This window comes from Ochotona curzoniae, unplaced genomic scaffold (genome assembly GCF_017591425.1).
Source record: "Ochotona curzoniae isolate NIBS_2020 unplaced genomic scaffold, NIBS_Ocur_1.0 contig_908, whole genome shotgun sequence".
Classification (NCBI taxonomy): Eukaryota; Metazoa; Chordata; class Mammalia; order Lagomorpha; family Ochotonidae; genus Ochotona; species Ochotona curzoniae.
The window spans coordinates 16430492-16450899 of record NW_024466607.1 but is presented as its reverse complement, the minus strand read 5'-3'; the positions used below and the strand labels follow the sequence as shown (position 1 = coordinate 16450899).

Here is a 20408-nt window from a genome sequence, read left to right as displayed (position 1 = left end):
AACAGTATCTCAGCCCTGCTTGTTCTGGCCTCCCCACTCCTCTCCAGCCCCAGTTTTTGCACTCACCAGTGAGAGCTACAGTATAGCAGCGGAGTTCCCCAAGTTCCCCTATCAGGCCTGCTCCCAGCCTCAGATCTTACAACTGCCTGCAGGTGCTGCTGTACTAACATAACCAAAAACTCACTAGCTTTAAACTTTAGATTAGACACTCAACTAATTAGTCACTCAGCTAGTTTATTTCTCATCAGTTAAAAAGGCAAAGATAGGTAATATTACAACGCCTAAGTAGAAGTGTGAATATGTAGGTTCTCTGTAACCCCTAAACTTCTGAATATAAAACACTGACTATATCCCCTTTTGAAACAGAATAAAGTTTAGGCATATGATATCCTCTCTACCCCTAGCAGATGTCTTTACAGCTAAGAAAGATCCAGGGGCTCTTCCAGATGTTTCAAAGGCTCAACTTCTATAAAATAATTAAAGAGCTCACTGCTCCCAGGTTATTTCAGTGGGCTGTAATCAGTGAAAAACAGATTTACTCAATACTCAAATGTTGTAAACGCTGGTTTTTCCAGATTTAGTTTCAGGTCCAAATCTATAGTATATCAAGTTGAGTTAAGCTACTGGGATATGCACATCCCATATTGGAGTGCTAGCCTGAATTCTGTCTGCTCTACTTCTAACGCACTTCCTCGATAATGTGCCTTGGAAATAGTAGGCAAGGGCTCAAGTATTCAAGTTCCTGCAACATGGGAGATGTAGATGGAGATCCTGGCTCCTGTCTTCAGCTTGGTGCAGCCCCAACTGCAGAGGCCATGTTGAGAAGTGACCCAGGAGATGGAAGACCAATCTGTCTCTTTCCTTCTTTTTATGCCTTCCAAACAAATAAATCTTAAGGGGAAAAAAACAGTCCTCCCCTCCCCCATGTGTGGAAAACCAAAACAGGAGGAAATTAGGTGAAAGTAAAGCAGATGATATAGATTATTTTTCAAATTACAAAAAAAAAAAAGAAGAAGAAGAAGAAGAAAGAAAATAACACAACAAATTTAGAAAGTAAGGCATTCTGGTAAGAGGTGAGGAAAATTTTTCATGAACTATTAAGCAGGATTAAGTAATGAACACCTGAATTATTAAAACACAGACACATGGAATCACAACAACAGAATAAACAAAGGGTTTTCTGAGGCAGCTTTCAATTCTGTGGTGTCTAACTAATACACACTCAAACACTCGCTGTTTTTCTATTCTAGGAGTTTAACTACAAACATTTTTGTTTTATTTATTGCTGGTGTTTGCTACTGTTGATGTTACAGGGTGAAGAAAGTACTTTCTTTGTTTTCAGCTTCTATATTTGGCAGTCTGGGTACCATCTGTATAGGGAAAACAGGTGTTTTACAAAAATAGCCAGACTTTTCTCACCTAATGCACTTTAGAGCAGGAAGCTTCTTAGAAAGACAGAATAAAGAACGGAAGGATGCCGAAATTTCCAAGCATTTATGGCACCAGAAAGAAAAGCAGAGATTCTCATAAAAGAGTCAAAACATGGATAGATGTGCACACCCATGAGTGCGGTGGCTCAGCTTAACCTGATTCACCCCCAGACCTGGCCCACACATAAGCTGACAGGAGTTGCTGCCTTGAACAGCCTGGCCCTTGCCCAGCGCTGGCTCAAATGATCACCAGTAGGAACTGCTCCCAGCAAGTGAGTACCGACAGTTTCCCTACCTTCACTGGTTTGGTGAAGAATCATTTTTTGTAACACCAAAGACAGTGAAATATATCAGCAAATACTGGTTATTTGCCAAGAATAAAATTAACAGAGTATACAACTGTCAAGGGACAAAAAAACAAAATTCACAATCTCTGGGGTCCAGTTTCCTCATCTGTGTAATAGAGATACTACTGGGATTACTCTGAAAACCTACATAGGTTAATGTGATGGTACTCATCATACTGAGTCATCACCGATCCTCAAAAAACGGTAGGGATAAATGGAACAGCACAGTAGGCTGCCACTTGGGACACACATTTCAAATCAGAGTGTCACTTCCTGTCCCAGCTCTTCTGCTCCCAATCCAGCTTCCTACTAAAATGTCTGGGAAGGTACTGTAAGATGGCCAAAATACTTGAGCCCCTGCTACCCATGTGAGAGACTGGGATGGAGTTCCTTAGCTGGGGTCTTTGGTCTGGCCCAGTCCTGGCTGTTACAGGTATGTGTGACTGAACCAGCAGGTAAAATACTGATTTCTGTGTGTGTGTGTCTTCCTCCTCTCTCTCTCCCTCTTCTACTCTGTCTTTCAAGTGTATGGAAACAAAGATTTAAAAAAAAAAGCATGCCCTCTCCACCCTCTAAAATCAATCACAAAATTTTACAATGAAAAGGGACTACCAAATAGCATCTAGTTCTAAATAAGAAACCAAATAATTCAGAATGTTTTAACCTATACAGAAGTGCTATATTATTAAAAATGCAAAAAGGCAGTAAGAAATTATAGGATCTCAAAAGCCTCAGCACTACTCAGTACAGATGAACGGTTGCAGTGGAAGGAGCTCCCTTGCACGGCTCTAACAGGGGATGTCCCTCATCAACATCAGGGCAGAAGGAGTCCCTCCTCACATTGTTCCAAACGGTTAGAAAATAAACGTAACTTTTCCCTCCCTGCTGCAGATTACAGGATAGCAAGTAAGAGTTAGAAATCTGTGCTCCAAGTTAGTCATAAAAATCGAAGATAAACCTCAAAACATTTTCTCATAGGAACAAAGATAACAGTTAAATTTTCAAGCTAGCCCTCACAGCAATTAAGCAATGCAACTAAAAACATTTTAATTGACTGTTTTTCTCATTATAAGTGCAATAGTTAAGCCATGTTATAGATTAAACTGAACTTTATTGAAAAAGCCTTGGCCTGCAACAATAAAATGTTATGGGGCGGGGGGGAATGTGTACTACATTTTAAACAAAAACTTACAGACCCTGAAGAGACAGAACAGAGCTGAGAGAGAAATAAGGAGGGTGTTGCCTTGTTTTGAAGAAAAGGCATCTAAATTACACTAAAACACAGCTGCTAAGGATCACCACACCTCTAACAAGTGATTAGATCCCATCCTGTGACCAACATGGGGCCCCACCACAGGGAACAGCAAGTTTGCTAAAGCTAAGCACACAGATAAAACAACTTCACCCTATCTTGCTATGGAAATCACACACCAAATCCTAGTGCTTTGAGATTCACAGACTACATATTTGTCTTGACTACTTAGCACTGCTGCTGACCCTAAGCTAACACATCTACTAAGAAGGAAGCAAATCAACAGTTATGAAGCATCCAAATATGCTCCCATTTGAACCATAACAACACCTTAAGTAAAACAGTATCCCAAATTTATGTCTGCATAAAGAAAACAATGTTGAGTAACTTGCCCTCAGCACCAGGAAAAAGAACCCAGGGACTCTGAATGCCATTATCTCTGCATCTGAGGGTTCCTTCCCCAAAGGAAGAAAACAGGTACCAATCAATGAGCAGCTGACCACTTTTACCGGTCACTACTGACCACTGGATCTTCCGGTTAGCAAGCTGGGAAAAAGCTAAACCACTAACTACTCATTTCACAGAATCAACTCCGTATTCACAGAATGCTCTGAGAGCAAAAAATGTCCCTAGAGGTTGATGCCGGCTCTCTGTATCATTTACCAATTCTCAGCAGTGGAGCACGAGGGCTCTTTTCTTTCATCCTAGCAGAGCTAATTTACAACTTCAGAAAGCTACCTTCCAAAAAAAGTTTTTCTACCAGCACAGAAGACTTCTCTGTCCATCCTTAAATTTAAATATACTCAACTCCTACATGGTAACCTGCCTAATGGTATTGGAAAGCATGTAACCACAGCAGTTTAAAAAGTTATTTTGTAATGATTTGTGAACCCATAGTTACACTTCAGTAAAAATAAACAAACATTATACTTAGACAGATTTCCTATCCAAAGTTTTCTATTCACAAGCTTTGAGAGATAAAGCCTGCATACATGCCACAATTTTGAATCAGCTTCTAATCGAACAAGAGGATAGGCAACTTAAAACAATGCAGTGTGGCCAACTGAACTCTGCTATCACATAACTGCCACAAAACACATTATAGAAGTAAAACTAGCATTACTCCTAAATTACTGCATATTCTTCCTTAAAGAACCTTAACGTCCAAGGATTTATTTTGCTTTTAGAGGTTGACACAGCAAAAACAAGATTTTAAGAATAACGGTTTCGTCTAACTCTGTTTTTTTTTTTTAATAACTAAGCAACACTGATGCAGATTCAGAAATATTTCATATTGTAAGGTTCCTGAAACTTACGACAAAGCAAATTAAAACGGACCAAACATTTGAAGGCAAACATCTGCAAAATTTTGAACTGGGAAAATGATGTCAACGTTTTTCATCCCCCAACCTTCCCTTTTTTTTTTTTTTTTTTTTTTAAGATTCCAGTCCAAAAATAAACAGCCATTGGGCTCATCAACTGAAGTGCGGAAACTCGTTAAAATTAAGGTTTTGGAACACATAAAACAGATTCCCAGAATTTGACTATTTGGGTAAAACCGCCCAGCGCGCCGCACCAGAAACCTCGGGCCATTGCCCGGGCCTGGCCCGCCCCTCCCGGGGACCGCACCTGCCGAGGCCGCACCGCCAGCGCCCCCTGCCGCTCTCCCGCACCCACAGACCCGCGCCCACCCCCGCACCGCACCCGCCCCCACCCCGCGCTCGCCCCGCGCCGAGGCCGCGCAGCCTGCAGCCAGGGGCGGGGGCCCGAGGGCGCGAATCGAGGCGACGCCGGTGCAGCCGGGGAGCATCCTTCCCCCCGCACCCTGGAACTCCCGCCGCGGCCAGGCCGGGGCCTCACCTACCTACGCCGTATTTCTCCTCCTCGGTGGGGGTCCACATGGCCGGGCCGGGCGCGGCCCCGCGGGCGCGGCGGCCGGGCGACAGCGCGGCGGGGACGGCGGCGGGCCCGGCTGTGGCGCACCGCGAGACGAGGCGGGGGCGGTCAGGCGGCGCGGGGCAGTGGGCGGCGCATCTCTCACAGGCCGTCCAGGATGCCACCGCCCCCGCCTCCACGACCGGACCGCGACGCTTTCGCGGGCGGCCCAGCAGCTCCAGGCGCCGCAGGCAGAAGAAAAAAAGCTCGCCACTTGTCCGTCCCGCGCCGCCGCTCGGTTTCTCACAGCTCCGCCGCTCGGCTCCCGGCCCCGCCGCGGCTCGGCTCGCCTCAGCGGGCTCGCAAGACGCCCGCGCATGCGCCACTCCCCGGCGCGCGGGGGCTCGCGCCACCCGGGCTCGCGCCGCCCGAGCCCGCGCGCCGATCCACGCGCCGCCGCGCGTCAACCGAGGGAAATCGGCGAGAGGAAATTGGACCACCCGGCCCTGGGCAGGTCAGGCCTCTAGGCGACTGTGCGGGGAGGTGGGAGGACCGGGCAAGTGAGCGACGAGCTCCCCGAAAACACCCAGCTAAACACACACACGCGCGCACGCGGACTTTCCGCTTCCAACGCTTTCTGCCGTCAGCACCGAGGTGACCCTGGGCCCTCTGGTCAGAGAGGGAGGATCTGACACCGTTCTCAAACGCAGCCCAAGTGTCAACGACAGTGCCATCAAGGTCCTAATACTCAGACAAGCCTCTGGAACCAGTCTGGACATCCCCGGAGACCCGCGGGTCGCCCTGAGGGAACCGGATGGCAGGTACTCCTGTCTGTAGTCCCCTGAACGTGTAAGGACTGCACAGTCACAGCAGCCCCCTGCCAAGCTAGGCAGTGGTCCAGATCCCTCAGAAACTTCCCCCTCCCTAAAAATCCATTCATTTGACACCTACCAATGTCATCTCTGACCCCAACTCAGCGCCTCAACAAATAACTGCCCTCCACCTTCCTCATGACCGCCAGAGTGTCACCAGCTCTGATACCAGCAGGTGCATACATTTGTCTCCACAGCATTACCAACACCCTGGTGTCACCTCCATCACTCTTGGACACCCTCCTTTTCAAAGCCCAGCTTAGCACCTCACTTCCAGAAACCCCATCCTGATCCTGCAGTCAGCCTCCTCAATCCTTTCTGTCTTGGTCAGGGATCTGTTAGGTTCCTTGTGTCTTGTTTGTCCCATAATGGTAAGCTCCCAGAGGGCAAGGTCCAGGTTGAAGTCTTCCTGACACCAGCCCCCATCAGCACAAACTGAGGTTATTTTGATAATGAACTGGTGGTGCTGATTCTTTCTTCAAAGTATCCTTTGTGATTGGTCATTCCTCCCAACCTAGTCTATTGCTGCTCCTTTTCTGCCTTCCCCAGCCAAAGAAGGCTGCTCACTCCTGTCCAGAAAAGGTTCTCTGAATGGCTGAGTCAATAATCAGATCTACATTTTAAGAGGGGGGTGGTAGGTGGGGAGATTCAGTGACATAACACAAGGGATGACTGGGTTGAGTGCTTAGCATAGTGGTTAAGAAGTGGCTTGGGATGTCCAAGTCCTGTTTTAGAGTCCTGATCCATTTCCAGGCTACTTCCTGCTAATGACACCCTCAAATACAATGAAAATAAATGTATGTTTTAAAGATGTTTCTAAGTTGCTAACTATTGCATAAAGACATATCCTTTGACTAGTGGTCACCAGAGAATGAAACCACATACCCCATAAAGCTCTCCAGAAGTGGGACCAACCCATAAGGGACTTCTGAATAGCTTTAAAGCTTTTATTGCATTCTCTAGATCCACCTCTTTGTCCAGTGTACATGTTGACAGTAACAGAGCCTAAGAACAGATTTTCCCAACGTTTACTGTATTTTGCCCAGTCTGAATTTATCTTAAATGATGGCATCTCCAGATGAAGAATGTCCCATTCCACAACAGCACACCTTAGATCCAGGGTGAGAGGGCATTGATCCCAACTGGTAAAGAGACAAGAAAGGGGGCCAAGGTGAGAAGGAGGGCAACTGACAAGTCCTGAATTACTATACTCTTGTTGTTTGAACTAAATTTAGATTGTTTTCTCAAGTTGAAGCAAAAGAGCATAGCACACAATGTGGTGAATCGGCCTTCAGCGAGCCCATGCACCTGCCGCTATCCCCACAGCAGCTGGTCTTTCTTTCCTCAGGCTCAGTCCACTCGATACCACCTACATGCAACCTTCCCAGCATGTGCTGGGACCTACAACTTGACTCTGAAAATCAGGCCTTCAGCACATGAGCCTCCCCCTCCTCCCTACTCACTCACACTTGTTTTCTCAGCATCCCCAGGAGCCCACTGCTGGTGCCCACTGCTGCCCAGTCCACCATTTTCACCCTGCCCTGTTCCACAGGTACCTTCTATTGTCCCAGGAATACTTTCTCTATAGATGCTCCCCACCCCACATTCCTTCTCTCTCCCTCTCTTCCCATTTGATTCAAAGGAGATCCTCTTACATTTTAATTGTGTGCCACCAAAGGTCTGACTTCTGACCTCATTGTCTCCTGGAATCTGCTCCAAGAGGACACAAGCACCTCCCGTTCCTGGGCTGAATTGGACCATTGCATGCAAGATCCCTCAGCCTGCATCCTCTCCTCCCTTGAAACCCTCAATTTCTCCTCACCCCTCTGAGTCATTTTCCCTAAGAAGTCCTCCCCAGGGGGCTCTCCATAGAAGAGGATTTTTTTTTTCTCTCTCCTGTTAATACCTTTCCTGTACCATTTACCCACCCCACACTGCCCTGAGAGATCAAACGTATCCACATAGGTCAAGAACAAACATCTGCTTCCTTCGTCAGTGGCAAGGATTGCCCTTCATTTATTTTTATCCCACACAGATAGTAACATAGTGCTTGCTCCTAACAGGAATTAACACATACTCTTGAGTGAATGATCTTGCTGCGTGCATACTGAGACCATAACAAAAAAAGATTGGAAAAGAGAACTGAGATAGTTACCTCAGCAGTCACAAATCTCCAAATTCAGAAACTTGAGTTAATTAGAGCAAATTTCCCTGATATAGGCACACTTGTTTTAATTAAAAATTCATGAGACATCTTATTGAGCAGCTATATAAAAGATAAATGTGGTGGAACAATTTCCTTAAGAAATGAAGAACCCTGTAAACAGTGTGACGTATCATGTCACTGTCACTTTTTGAGTTTCACTCATTACTTCAGATAATACATTGCAACTTGATAAATGAGGACAGAATCAAATTTTCAACAGGAAATTCTTGAAGACTGGTGACCATTAGAAACAGCCTATAATCAAGCAGATTTTGGAAATAATGTGCAAGAAATGCAAACAGCCTCATCTTTTTTTCTTAAGTAGATTTCAAATTGATCAATATGCTTTATCATAAGAAAATTCCATAATGGTAAGTTCCCTATCACCTTTAGCAAAGGAGCCTGGCTCACTAGCTACAAAGCCTGATGAGCCACACTTTGTATCTTCACTCCTTGTTCTGTGCTGCCTGGAAAATCAGCAACATTTGAGAAGCCAGCCAGTCTGATGACTCAGCTCATAAAACAATGTGTGGCCACAAAGATGATGTTTATCCAGGAGCATTCTGGAGGCTCTTGCTACTGAAGTCGGCAAGCAGTGGGTAAGCTGCTCCCGATGCTCATTCTCCCAAGAGTTTCTGGCAGCAGTACCAGAGCAGTACTCCCTTCCTTCTCCCAGCAGCCGATCTCATCTGATGCTCTGTCCAAGCAGCATGGTAGGAAAGCTTCCAAAAACAACACAGTTGATAGAAAGGCAAAATGCAGCTGCAAACAGAACCGCTAGCACTTGTTTTGATCAGGAGATGCCAATCTCATGTGCATCCCAGGCTTAAATAGATGGTAGGTTCAAGAACAAATATTACCCAATTCACCGCTGCCCTATTGGGTTCCTCAGAGAGTGTATCTTAGGTAAAGAAAGCAGCTGCAGAGTGACTTTTCTTCATGGCAGAGAGATGCCACAGCTTGTCTCATTGAAGCAGCCCTTTTGGGAGGCAGCATTGGCATAAAGGGCTAGCACAGAGTGGGTAACGCAGAGTTCCTTTCAGGTGAAGAGACCTAAACTGACTAAGAAGATATTTTGGTGGTTTTGTTTTAAATTGTGTTGCATCTGAATATCTTTGCAGTGGGGCGGGGATAGAGAAGAGTGTGAAAGGGAGACAGATTAAGCAGTGCAATATTTCATTATTTTCCTCAAAATGACAAACTTTAACCATCTGTTCCTATTTTATCAACCCATTCAAAATATTATTGAAATACAGATTTCTTGCAGTTAGCCAATGTCTTCTAATGAATCTAACTGAGCAAAATTCCCCTGATTTCTGGTTGGCCCATAACTCTCAAGCCCTGCCATGTATCCAGGAATGTCTGAGAACCCTTGGCAGTTTTTTCTGCTAGCTGATCACTAAGCTGCCTGGAGACCCAGAGATAGCGGCCAGCTCTGCTCTTCCTCTCATCTTTAGAGGCTAACACACAGCATCTGATACAGAGTAGGTGCCCAGGAACACATCATTGAGTGAGTCCTGACTGTTTTGTTTTGTTTTGTTTTTAAGAAATTTTACACTTTTTATTTAATTGAGAGCCAGAGAAAGATTTTGCTGGTTCATTCTCCAAATACCTGCAACAGCTGGAATTGGGCTAAGTAGAAGCTGGGACCAAGAACTGCATGTCTCCCATGTGGGTGGCAGGGACCCAAGTACTTGAGCTATCACCTGCTGCCTCCCATAACGTGCATTCGCAGGAAGTTGGAATCAGAAGTAGGATCAGGACTTGAACCCAGACACTGCCATAGGGGATATGTGTGTACCCAGTGGCATCTTAACCACTTCACCACATACCTGCTTCTTTTTGTTCCGGAGATTTTTATCTTTATTCCAAGAAGGCTTGTGTTTGCTGCTGGTTTGTTTTCTGGCCAAGGAAAAAGGGAGGAGGTAGAAAGAAGATGCCCCTGGAAGGAAGGGCAAATAGAAACTTGGCATTATTTAGTTCTTCTTTCCCTTTGGGAGAAATAACTGTGCCCTTGAATTTTTGCACCAAGTCACCAAGGAGGGATTGAAATTAAAAACCTTGGAGAGTAATTAGCAACAAAACACTCTAATGTCAAGAAGTGAGTTTTATGGAACCATATTTGTAATATTAATTGGGCCTCTGCGTAGCCAAATGGTGAAATTATTGCTCTAATACAAATAGTCCCAAAAGAAGAAAACAGCCCAAAATAGTACGGATATTGCAAATCAGGACAGAAGTAATTTCTCTACACATTAAAAACAACCAATCGCAGAGCCTTCCCTAATTCACTTAGGTGTGAAACTAAGCCTGTTTATTTGGTATAGCACCACCTACCTCATCTCTGAATTGCTAGAACTAACTGGGGCTAGGAAGGAAACTGAGACTTGGTTCTCACTAGCTTTCTTTCTTTTCCTTTTTATTTTTTTTAAGATTTTACTTATTTTGTTATTGGAAAGGCAGATTTACAGAGAAAAGGAGATACAGAGAGAAATATCCCATCTGCTGGTTCACTCCCAAGGTGGCCACAACAGTCAGAGCTGAGCTGATCTAAAGCCAGAAACCAGGAGCTTCTTCCAGATATCCAATGCAGGTGCTGAGTCCCAAGGCTTTGGGTCATCCTCTACCACTTTCCCAGGGCACAAGCAGGGAGCTGGAAGGGAAGTGGAGCAGCCAGGACATAAACCAGCACCCATATGTGATCCTGGCATTTGCAAGGTGAGGATCTAGCCACCAGATCACTACGTTGGGCCCACCCCACCAGGTTTCTATATTTTTCATGGTGAAATGTGAGAGATTCACATTATTCATTCACCAAAAAATGTAATAAGAACCTATTGCGGGGGGCGGGGGGCAGCGTTGTGCCATAATGAGTTAAGTCACTGCCTATAACACTGGCATCCCATATGGGTACCAGTTCATGTCTCAAAGGCTTCAATTGGATCCAGCTCCCTGCTAATGACCTGGAAAAGGCAGTAGAAGATAGTCCAAGTACTAGAACCCATGCATTCATGTAGAAGACACAAATGAAGTTCTCAACTCTAGGTTCTGGTCTGCCCAGTTATCTAGGCAGTAAACCAACAGATAAATAATGAAGATCTTTCTCTTTCTTCCTCCTTCCCTCTCCCTGTCCCTCTGACTCTTACCCATTTCCCTCTCCTCAGTCTATAACTCTGCCAAATAATTAAATCTTAGGGGGAAAAATAATCTATTATATTCAGGTATCGGAAAAAAGTTTACAGTTGTCAACACAGAGTTTACCATTGAGCTGGGAGAAACACTAACCAATGATCATATCAGCACATCTCCAATAAGAGACAGAAGTACCAAAGAACAGTGTACTATCCGTCAGAGGGTTCAGTCTTGCTTGAAAGTCAGAAACTGGGGCCAGTGTTGCAGCATAGTAGGTTAGTCCCCCTGCTAGTTCAACTTCCAGCTGCTCCACTTCTGATACAACTCCCTACGAATGTATCTGGGAAAGCAGTGGAAGATGCTTCAAGTCCTTGGGCCCCTGCATCCCAAATGAAGCTCCCAGATCCTTGTTCCCAGCAGTTGGGGAGTAAGCCAGCAGATGGAAGATGTGTGTGTGTGTGTGTGTGTGTGTGTGTGTGTGTGTGTGTCTTCCCCCTCTCTGTGTAAAGCTGCCTTTCAAATAAATAAATCTTTTGGAAGAAAAGGAAAGGGAATACTTCCTGGAGGACATGATATTAAAACTGCTTAGTGATGCAGTCAAGTAAAAAAAAAAAAAAAGGAAAAGTGTCCTAGACAGAGAGCAGCATTTGGGAAGGTGGTTATGATGGAGATCTTGATGAGTTTAAGGAGTGGAAATGCCAGAGAGATCAGCACGTGATAAACGGAAATAAATGGAGAGCGCTGAGACACATGACCAGACTGGGAGACAGGGTCACCTCCCATGATGCCAGGCCACCAACTGTTGTCAGGCCTTGAGTCCAAAGCAGAAATTAAAGATATGAATAAGAACAGACTAAGGTGAGGTATCTCAACAAGATCCCAGGTCTGTTGCTACTGAAGTCAGCAGGTAGTAGGTAACAAGCTCATGAAAATGCAAGGAAGGGCCCAAGCCCTTGACTGCTGAGATCAGAGGTCCCACTGCATACGCCTCCCCCCATGCCCCACCAGAGCACCCAACAGAGGCTGCGCAGAGGCACTTAGTGCCATTCCCCAACCAGGCTCCTTCCAGCCTTCATGCTCCTCCCTGAACTCATCTCATGATGGTGCTTGTTTCCAAACCCCCACCTTCATTTCCCATACCCAGGGAGAAAAGCAGCTGTGTCCAAACCACATGTGCATCCAGCCTGTCCCACCTCAACCCAAGTCTGTCACTCTAGGCCACTGGCAGCTTTGGTCTTTCTCAAACATCACAGGTCCTAGCAACCAGATATAGCATTTGAAAGCTCTGGAGTTCAGAACTGGGTTCACATCCAACTCCAGTTAGAAGACCCCAAGCAAGTAACTTGACACTCTCTGAATCCAGTTTTCACCTCTGTCAGGTGGAAGTCCCACCAGTTTCTACATTAGGAGTGTGTGTGTGAAGATGATATATGTGAAGAACCAGGCACAGAGCGTAGCACACAAGGCAAATGTTCGCTAAACGTTAGAACCTCACTCCCCTCCCAGTAGCTCAGACGGCATCCCAGAAATATCTGTTTTCTTGTGTTTGCTTCTTCTCCCAACCAGCCTGGGGAGAGCTGCTGGCCACCTCTGCCCAGCTGCACTGGCGTCCCATGTATGCCTCTTACCAGCCTGCCTTTAGCTCAATGCCAGCATCTTCTATTTAACAGAGCTGTTTCCATGATACAGCACCGTTGAGAACTACACATTCTCCCTCCACCGTGACCATCAAATCCCCCACCTGGAGCCACTCTCCCTGCAGCTACAGGGTCCTGAGCTGCCAAGGCATAGATCTGTTTCATTCTGCACTTGCTTAAAGGTCAAACATGAATTTCTCCCCATTATTGTACTGTGTCTTGTCACACAGACTCTCTGTTTCATGGATTAGTCACAGTCTTGCTATCAAATTAAATATTCCTCGGTGCTTATTTTTAGAGAAGTCTTTTTCTAACTCTACATGGTGCAGGGATGTGAGCGCACCCACAGCTCTGGAATCAAGGCATTACCAGGTGGGTTCCACACTGCAGGAGAGTGCAGATTCCTCTAGAAAGCAGCTTACTGTGGAGCAGTGGGGTTTGTTGCTGGCCTCTATCCCTGGACTCCTGCATCTACCTCAAAATAATTAATCCCCCCTCATGCTGCAGAAGATCTAATCATCCATTCATCAGTCTAGTGAAGGCCCAAAGGAAACTCCTGACATAACTGTCAGTTAAGAAGAGAATACCTGGGCCCGGCGTGATAGTGTAATGGTTAAAGTCCTTGCCTTGCATGCCCAGGATCCCATATGGGCGCTGGTTCTAATCCCAGCAGCCCCACTTCCCATCCAGCTCCCTGCTTGTGGCCTGGGAAAGCAGTCAAGGACAACCCAAAGCCTTGGGACCCTATACCCACATGGGAGACCCAAAAGAAGCTCCCAGCTCCTGGCTTTGGATTGCCTCAGCTCCAGCCATTGCAGCCACTTGGGGAGTGAATTATTGGATGGAAGACCTTCCTTTCTGTCTCTTCTCCTCTCTATATATCTGACTTTCCAATAAAAATAAACAAATCTTCAAAAAAAAAAAAAGAAGAGGATGGCTATGCATTCTGGGTCTCCTTTGATCCTCGTTCAAGAGCACCAAAGACAGTAGTGCCCTCCTGCTCTGCACTCTCACGAAAGGCTGTCACCCTCCTGCTGAGGCTTGAGAAATTATAGCATTTCAGTCTCTGCCTGCTCCCATAGGTTCTGCCTGCGCAATCAAGCCAGCATCAATAGAGAAATGAGGCCCTTGGAACAGAATTTCAGACCTCAGCTCGGGTATGGGTGCATATGGTAAGAAAACTTGCTAAGAATCGGTCTGTCACCTAACTGAAGGCACTGTAAAGATAAGAAACACTTCAGAGACACAGTTGCTAACATCCCATTGGTATACCCATGTCCAATATCAGAATGCCTGGGTTCAAGTATGCCAGCTCTGCTTTCAAAATCCAGCTTCCTACTAACACACTTCCTGGGAGGCAGTGGTCATGGCTCAAATAGTTGTGTCCCTGACACCCATATGGGAGACCTGGATTGAGTCCCCACCTCCTGACTTTGGTCTGGCCCAGCTCCTTCTGTTGCTGACATTTGTGAAGTGACCCAGTGTGCTAGAGATACTACTTTCACTCTCAACCTTCCTGACCCTTTCAAAAAACAAAAGCTACCACAACAACAAAGAAAAACCTATACACATCTCGGGGCCTAAGGACTCAAGGCACAGTTGAAGCAATATGGATTTCTCAATCATCTTTTTCCTTTCTTTGTGTGGGTCCCCAGGGATGACTGTGGAATGTATGGAACCTCTCTCACCCAAAGCAAGTGAGACTGAAGGCAAGGGAGAAAAGGCCCAATTCTGGGGTCCACTCACAGCTCCGTTTGACCTCACACAAGTTGCATCTTCACACAAGCCTTCTTTAGCAAAGGTGATGCTTTGGCCTGCATCAGGTTTGTGTTTCTCAACTTGTTCCGAAGTTACATGGGGGAAGGGGAGCTCCTGTAGACTATGTATACTGCAGACACTCGGAGGGGGGGGGGTGCTGAGTTTAATTGGACATAACCCAGAAGCATACAAAGACACTCTTGGAGAAAGTCTCATGAACCAAGGCACAGAGGATGGAAGCAGCCTGGGTGTGGAGGAAGCAGTATGAAAGTCAATGTGACCAGATTCCAAGATTTTCCTAAGGGTGGAGGTGGGTAAGGGGAAGCAGAGGATAGAGAGTTAGTCAGTAAAGACTAAGCCAGGTGGTTTGTCCAGATGTATTTCCTAAAGGCTGTTTGAGGTCCAGAGAGAATGGCTCAGAGCAGAGCCTATGATGGCTTAGAGGTTGGTGTGTCTGTGGGGACTGCTATGAGGCCTTCAGGGAAAGCAGACCATTGTGGAGACTGGCTGGAGGTGAGGGACAGAATAGGAGGACTGGGCCCGGCGAGGTGGTGCAAGTGGTTAAAGGTCCTCGCCTTGCACGCCCGGGATCCCATATGGGCGCCGGTTCTAATCCCGGCAGCCCCGCTTCCCTTCCAGCTCCCTGCCTGTGGCCTGGGAAAGCAGTCGAGGACGGCCCAAAGCTTTGGGAACCTGCACCCTGTGGGAGACCCGGAAGAGGCTCCTGGCTTTGGATCGGCATAGTATCGGCCCGTTGCGCTAACTTGGGGAGTGAATCATCAGACGGAAGATCTTCCCCTCTGTCTCTCCTCTCTGTATATCCGCCTTTCCAATGAAAAAATAAAAAAAATAAATCTTTAAAAAAAAAAAAAAGAATAGGAGGACTGTTTGACCTTGCATTGCCCTTCACCCAGAAGGGTTTGGTAAACCATTCTGAGAGCCTACTGGGGAAGGCACAAATGTCAGCATCCAACAGGAGCTACTTCTTCCCATGAAAGGAAATGCAACCAATAAAAGAACAGTTGGAAAAATGAGCATCCTCCCTAACCAAAGAAACACAAGTTGAAGCTGCAACGAGACCCCACCCCCTTAGCTCACAAAGCTTTCAAGAAGAGAGGGCAGTGAGCCTACCCTGCCTAACTCTAAGAATTGTAGGTCCAGTTGGCCCTCTCACTGGCAATGTAGCAAGTGAGCATCAAGAAACAAACAAAAAGGTTATATTAAAGTATATTAGTGTGAGTTCCACTTACATGGACATTCAATGTAATAGTGTCTATAATTTCAGAAATAATCCAAAGGACCCCAGTAGGGAATAAATTGATTGAGTAAGAGATATTTACTCCATAGAATCTTATGCAAGCAATGGCAACCATTGAAAACCATGTATCAATGTGAAGATTATTGATTATATAACATTCAGTGAAAAATAAGCAGGCCGAAAAGCCATTCACGATGTGCTTATAATTATGCAAGAATCAATGCATGTAGACACAAACTAGAGTAAAATATATCAAAATTCTTTCTTTTCTTCCATTTCCCTGTGGGCATGTGTTGCCTCTATGCCAAATTTACATGAAAAATGTAATGCAACCTTTTTGTGTCGGTAGAATAACACACAGTGGCAGAGTATGGAACCCGGCATCCCACCCTCCTTGGGGCTCACCCTTGCTGGCAACAAGCAGGAAGGATTTCTCAAAGGTTAAGTCTCAGAACAGCCAGGCAGCACACTGCTGAGCACAGAGGTCTATATGTTTCCTCCTCCCCGACCTGACTCATCTATCTATGTCCTTGCCAGCTCAGGCCCTGACTTTCAGGACACGGGACCCATTCTTCTGCTTATCTATGGTCAGGAAGGGCTTTGGTCACTCAGAACAGAAGCCAAGAGCTCCTGCAGGCTTTGCTGAGAGTGCTGGGAGAAGGGCTGCCACTCACTCCCTTGCAATGTGCTCACTACTCTGCCTCCCTTGCTGCAGCTCCCACCCCTCCCAGTTGGACTTCCAGTTCTATCACTCCACCGAGATGGCCGCACTGATCCTACCGAGGATGTCTGTGATCATGAATCTGATGCTGGCTTCTCTGTCCTTGTCCTACTTTTCCTGCACAGCAGCATCCAACACAGTGGCTATCTCTTTCTTGGAATACCTACCTTTTGAAGCTTCCAATAAATAATGTGGTCAACCCTCTCTATCTGTGGGTTCTGCACCCTTGGAGTCAATCAACAGTGGATTGAAAATATTGGGGAGAAAAAAAATTTGCATCTGTAGGGAGCATATACAGATCTTTTTCTTAGCATTATTCCCTGAAAAACACAGCATAAACAACTATTTATGTAGCATTTACAGGGTGTTAGATATTGCAAATGATCTAGAAATGATTTAAAATAAACAAGAGGATTTGCATGGGTTATATGCAAATACTATGCCATTTTACCTAAGGGATATAAGCATCTGTGGAGTTGGGTCCTGGAACCAAGTCCCCAGGGATGCCAAGGAACAACTACATCCTCCAGTGGCCCTCCTTCCCAGCTGCACCCTCTCACTCACAGCCTTTTTTATGTCTGCTCAGCCTCTGCTGGGAATTTAGCCAGCTTTTCATCCCTTCCCACATTCTCTCTCTTCTCTGGTTTCATATATTTGAGCTCCATCTACATCATGATATCTTACAAAACTATGCCTCGTGAGCTAACATTCCAACTGCCTTCCTGATGCCTGGGGTCTCCAATTGTACATTCAAATGATAATGACCAAGCTGCACTGCCCCAAGTTCCCCATCTTGAGATCCAGCACCTCTACCTCCCATAGGCCAAGACAATCGTCTCATTGTCATCCCTGTGCCTCCTCCCCCTACCACAGCCTTTCTATAGTGCTGAGACTGTGACTCCAAAATATATCCCACATCTTCCATCCTCCCCAGCCAAGCCCTCTTGTCACTTGAAATTCTACAGCCTCCATTCTTGGTCTCCCTACTTTTGCCCACTATGAATCATCCCAAGCAATCAGAGGAGATGTTTTTTTTTTTTTTCTTTCAAGTGTAAATCACAGCTTGTCACTTCTCTGGTTAAAACTCTCTGGTGACCTCTCGAGAAATAAAGCCCAAGATATTGCTTCTGCCTTACTCAGTTCTCACCACTACTGTCTACATTTTGTTGCAAGTGCCAGTCAGTGCAACCAGGCAAGAAAAATAGATACACAAACATTGGAAAGAGAAGCCAGTACCATTGGGTACAAACTTAAGCCTCTGCTGGCACTAGCAACCCATATGGGCTCCTGTTCAAGTCCTGACTGCTGTACCTCTGATCCAGCCCCCTGCTAATGGCCTAAGAAAGCAGCAGAGGATGGCATAAGACATTGGGTTCCTGTATCTGGTGGGAGACAGGAAGCAGCTCCTGGATCCTGGTTTCATACTGGCCAAGCCCTGGTCATTGAAGTCATCTGGGGAATGAACCATGGATAGGATGATCTCTCTATGTCTCTCCTTCTCTCTCTGTAACTCTGCCTTTAAAACAAACAAATTTTTTAACTACACACATTGGAAAGAAAGACATAAAACTGTCTTTGTGAAACTATCTGTACTTACATACGAGATTCTTGAGGATGTGGAAAACCTCAAAGAGGGTAGCTGCCCTAGTGGTCAAGACACTGCTGGGCCACCTGCATCCCATATTAGAGTACCTGGGTTCAAGTCTTGCATCTGCTCCTGATTCTAGCTTCCTGCTGTTACACACTCTGGAGACTCCCTTGGAGGGAAGCAGCCCTGCCTGTTTCAGGCATTTAGGAAATGAACTAGCCGCTGGGGGATTTCTGCCTATCGTTCTCCATATCTATCACCTCCATGTCTATCTTCATCTCTATTTTTCAAATAAATAAATAAATAAATAAAAATTAAAGAAAAGCAAAACTCTTAAAGCAAACAATGCCATAGAATATAAGATGAATATATAAAAGTGATTACATTTTCATAAGCTTTTTTAGAAATCTCTTTAAAATTTCCTTACATTACAATCCAAAAACTCAAAAGAATAAGAATAAATATAGTATAATATGTGCAAGACTATAAAATATTGCTGAGAAAAAAAACTAAAAAAGACCTAAACGAATAGTGCTGTGTTCATAAACGGAAAGGAATCAAGACACTGTACTGGCAAACAAATAACCAGGTAATCAACATAAATGTCTGAAGTCCAGGCCTAGACCAACATGTGAAGTGACTTCTTAAAAGGATGTCATAGTGATTCAACATGGGGAAATGTACTGGTTATCATCAAGATAGTGCTGAAACCACTAGATATCTATATGGAAATATATAAACCTCAATTTTGAATTCCCATCACACACAAAAACCTGTTGCAGATAAATGATGGCCCCAGATGTAAATGTTAAAATTGTAAGTTCTTAAGCCTGTGAGAGAATACAAAGTGACCTAGAAGAGTATATTTGTGACCTTCGTAAAGTAAAGTTTTCTTTACATAGACAGCACTAACTATAAAAGACAAAACATCAATCAAACTAAAAAAAAAAAAAAACTAAAAACTCTGCTTCAATAGAAGCACTGTTGATAAAATGAATTGGTAAGCCAAAGTGTAGAAGAAATATTCCCCATCCATATCTAGGACAATGGATGAGAATCAGAATATATGGAGAACTCCAACAAATTGGGAATTAAAAGGTAAATAATCTAATATTTGAAAACAGGCTTAAGATTAGCATGGCATTCAATTTTCCGACCTGGACTTGGCACTTAACACTATGCTCCAGGTACCAAAGAGCCTGAAGAGAATGGCCATGACCCAAGTTAGACACCAAGGACTCCAACTCAAGAGGGCCAAGACTTCTAACCTTCCCATGGTTGCAATCTGTCCCATTCTCCAATGTAATCAAGAAACCCTGTGTGGGTGTCCAGCCTCAGGGTAGTTCTAGTCTCAGCAGGGGCAGGGAAGGGGACATCAAGAGTCAGCTATTGAAGCCAGGGCTCCGGCAGAGCCTGCATGAGGCAGGGACAGGGGCTGAAAGCCTCTCTCTCCAGACTGCCCAACTCCCTGGACCCTGGAAGCCCAGCAGCCCAGCATCTGTCTTCCCCACACACCTGCTCTTCTCTCTACCCCACAACCCTTTGCACCTGCTGCTAGTAATGAACACCCAAGCTGTCTTCCCCCAACAAAGAGAAAGCCTAATTAAGGGACATGGAGAACCCAGCATGCAAGATTTAAAGTTATCTCAGGAGCTGGTGTCCCACAGGTAGTAGAATAAAGGGCTAGGTTCACCTCTGCCCAAGCCTTCCTGAACCCTGAAACTACTCACTGGTAGCCCGGTCCCTTACTCACTGGGTCCTTCTCAGTAGGCTCTGAGATACAATCTCCCAACCTGTCCTAGAAGCCCAGGTGAAGAGACATACTCCATGAGTCAAGGTCCCATCATCTGGAAGAAGGCTAAGCTGGGGGGACTCTGACACAGGAGTGGCAGAGGGGCCTTCCTCTTCCCTGCACAAAGAGCCAAGCCAAGGGTGGGAGTGGGGTCTCATTTGCCTCATCCAAACAGCCCAGACAGCAGGAGCAGCTTCTGCAGGCTCCCAACATCTCCTCACTCACCTCTATCCTCTTTGTCCCAGCTTTGTCTGTGCAGAGTGGATTTCCTGCCCAAAACAGAGCCCTGCTAGTGCCCGAGACAACCGTGAGCAGCTGGCCAGTCCTGCTGCCATGTCATGCACTGCCCACCACCCCACGCCCAGCTGAAGCCCCCAAGACACATTGGCCACTGTTCTCTGCAACGAGGGCAGGGGTAGCGGGAGCAAGGATGACCTTGGAAGCCATTAGGCTACATCACAGCCCTATGTCCTGCCCTCAGTTTTCTGTGTTCACAGAGAATCCTAGTGCCTACCTTGCAGGATTTGAGATGGATGCTGG

The 20408-nt window shown here is 45.7% G+C and overlaps 1 protein-coding gene across 1 annotated transcript in view; it reads right to left on the bottom strand.

The window, feature by feature from the left end:
- DOCK3 (dedicator of cytokinesis 3) overlaps positions 1 to 5310 on the bottom strand; it is a 251319-nt gene extending 246009 nt beyond the window's left edge. The window contains exon 1 of the mRNA XM_040994546.1: positions 4894 to 5310. Within this exon, the coding sequence (XP_040850480.1) occupies positions 4894 to 4930 (37 nt within the window). The 5' untranslated portion in view covers positions 4931 to 5310. The remainder of the gene's footprint in view (positions 1 to 4893) is intronic.
- Positions 5311 to 20408: the final 15098 nt, after the last annotated feature.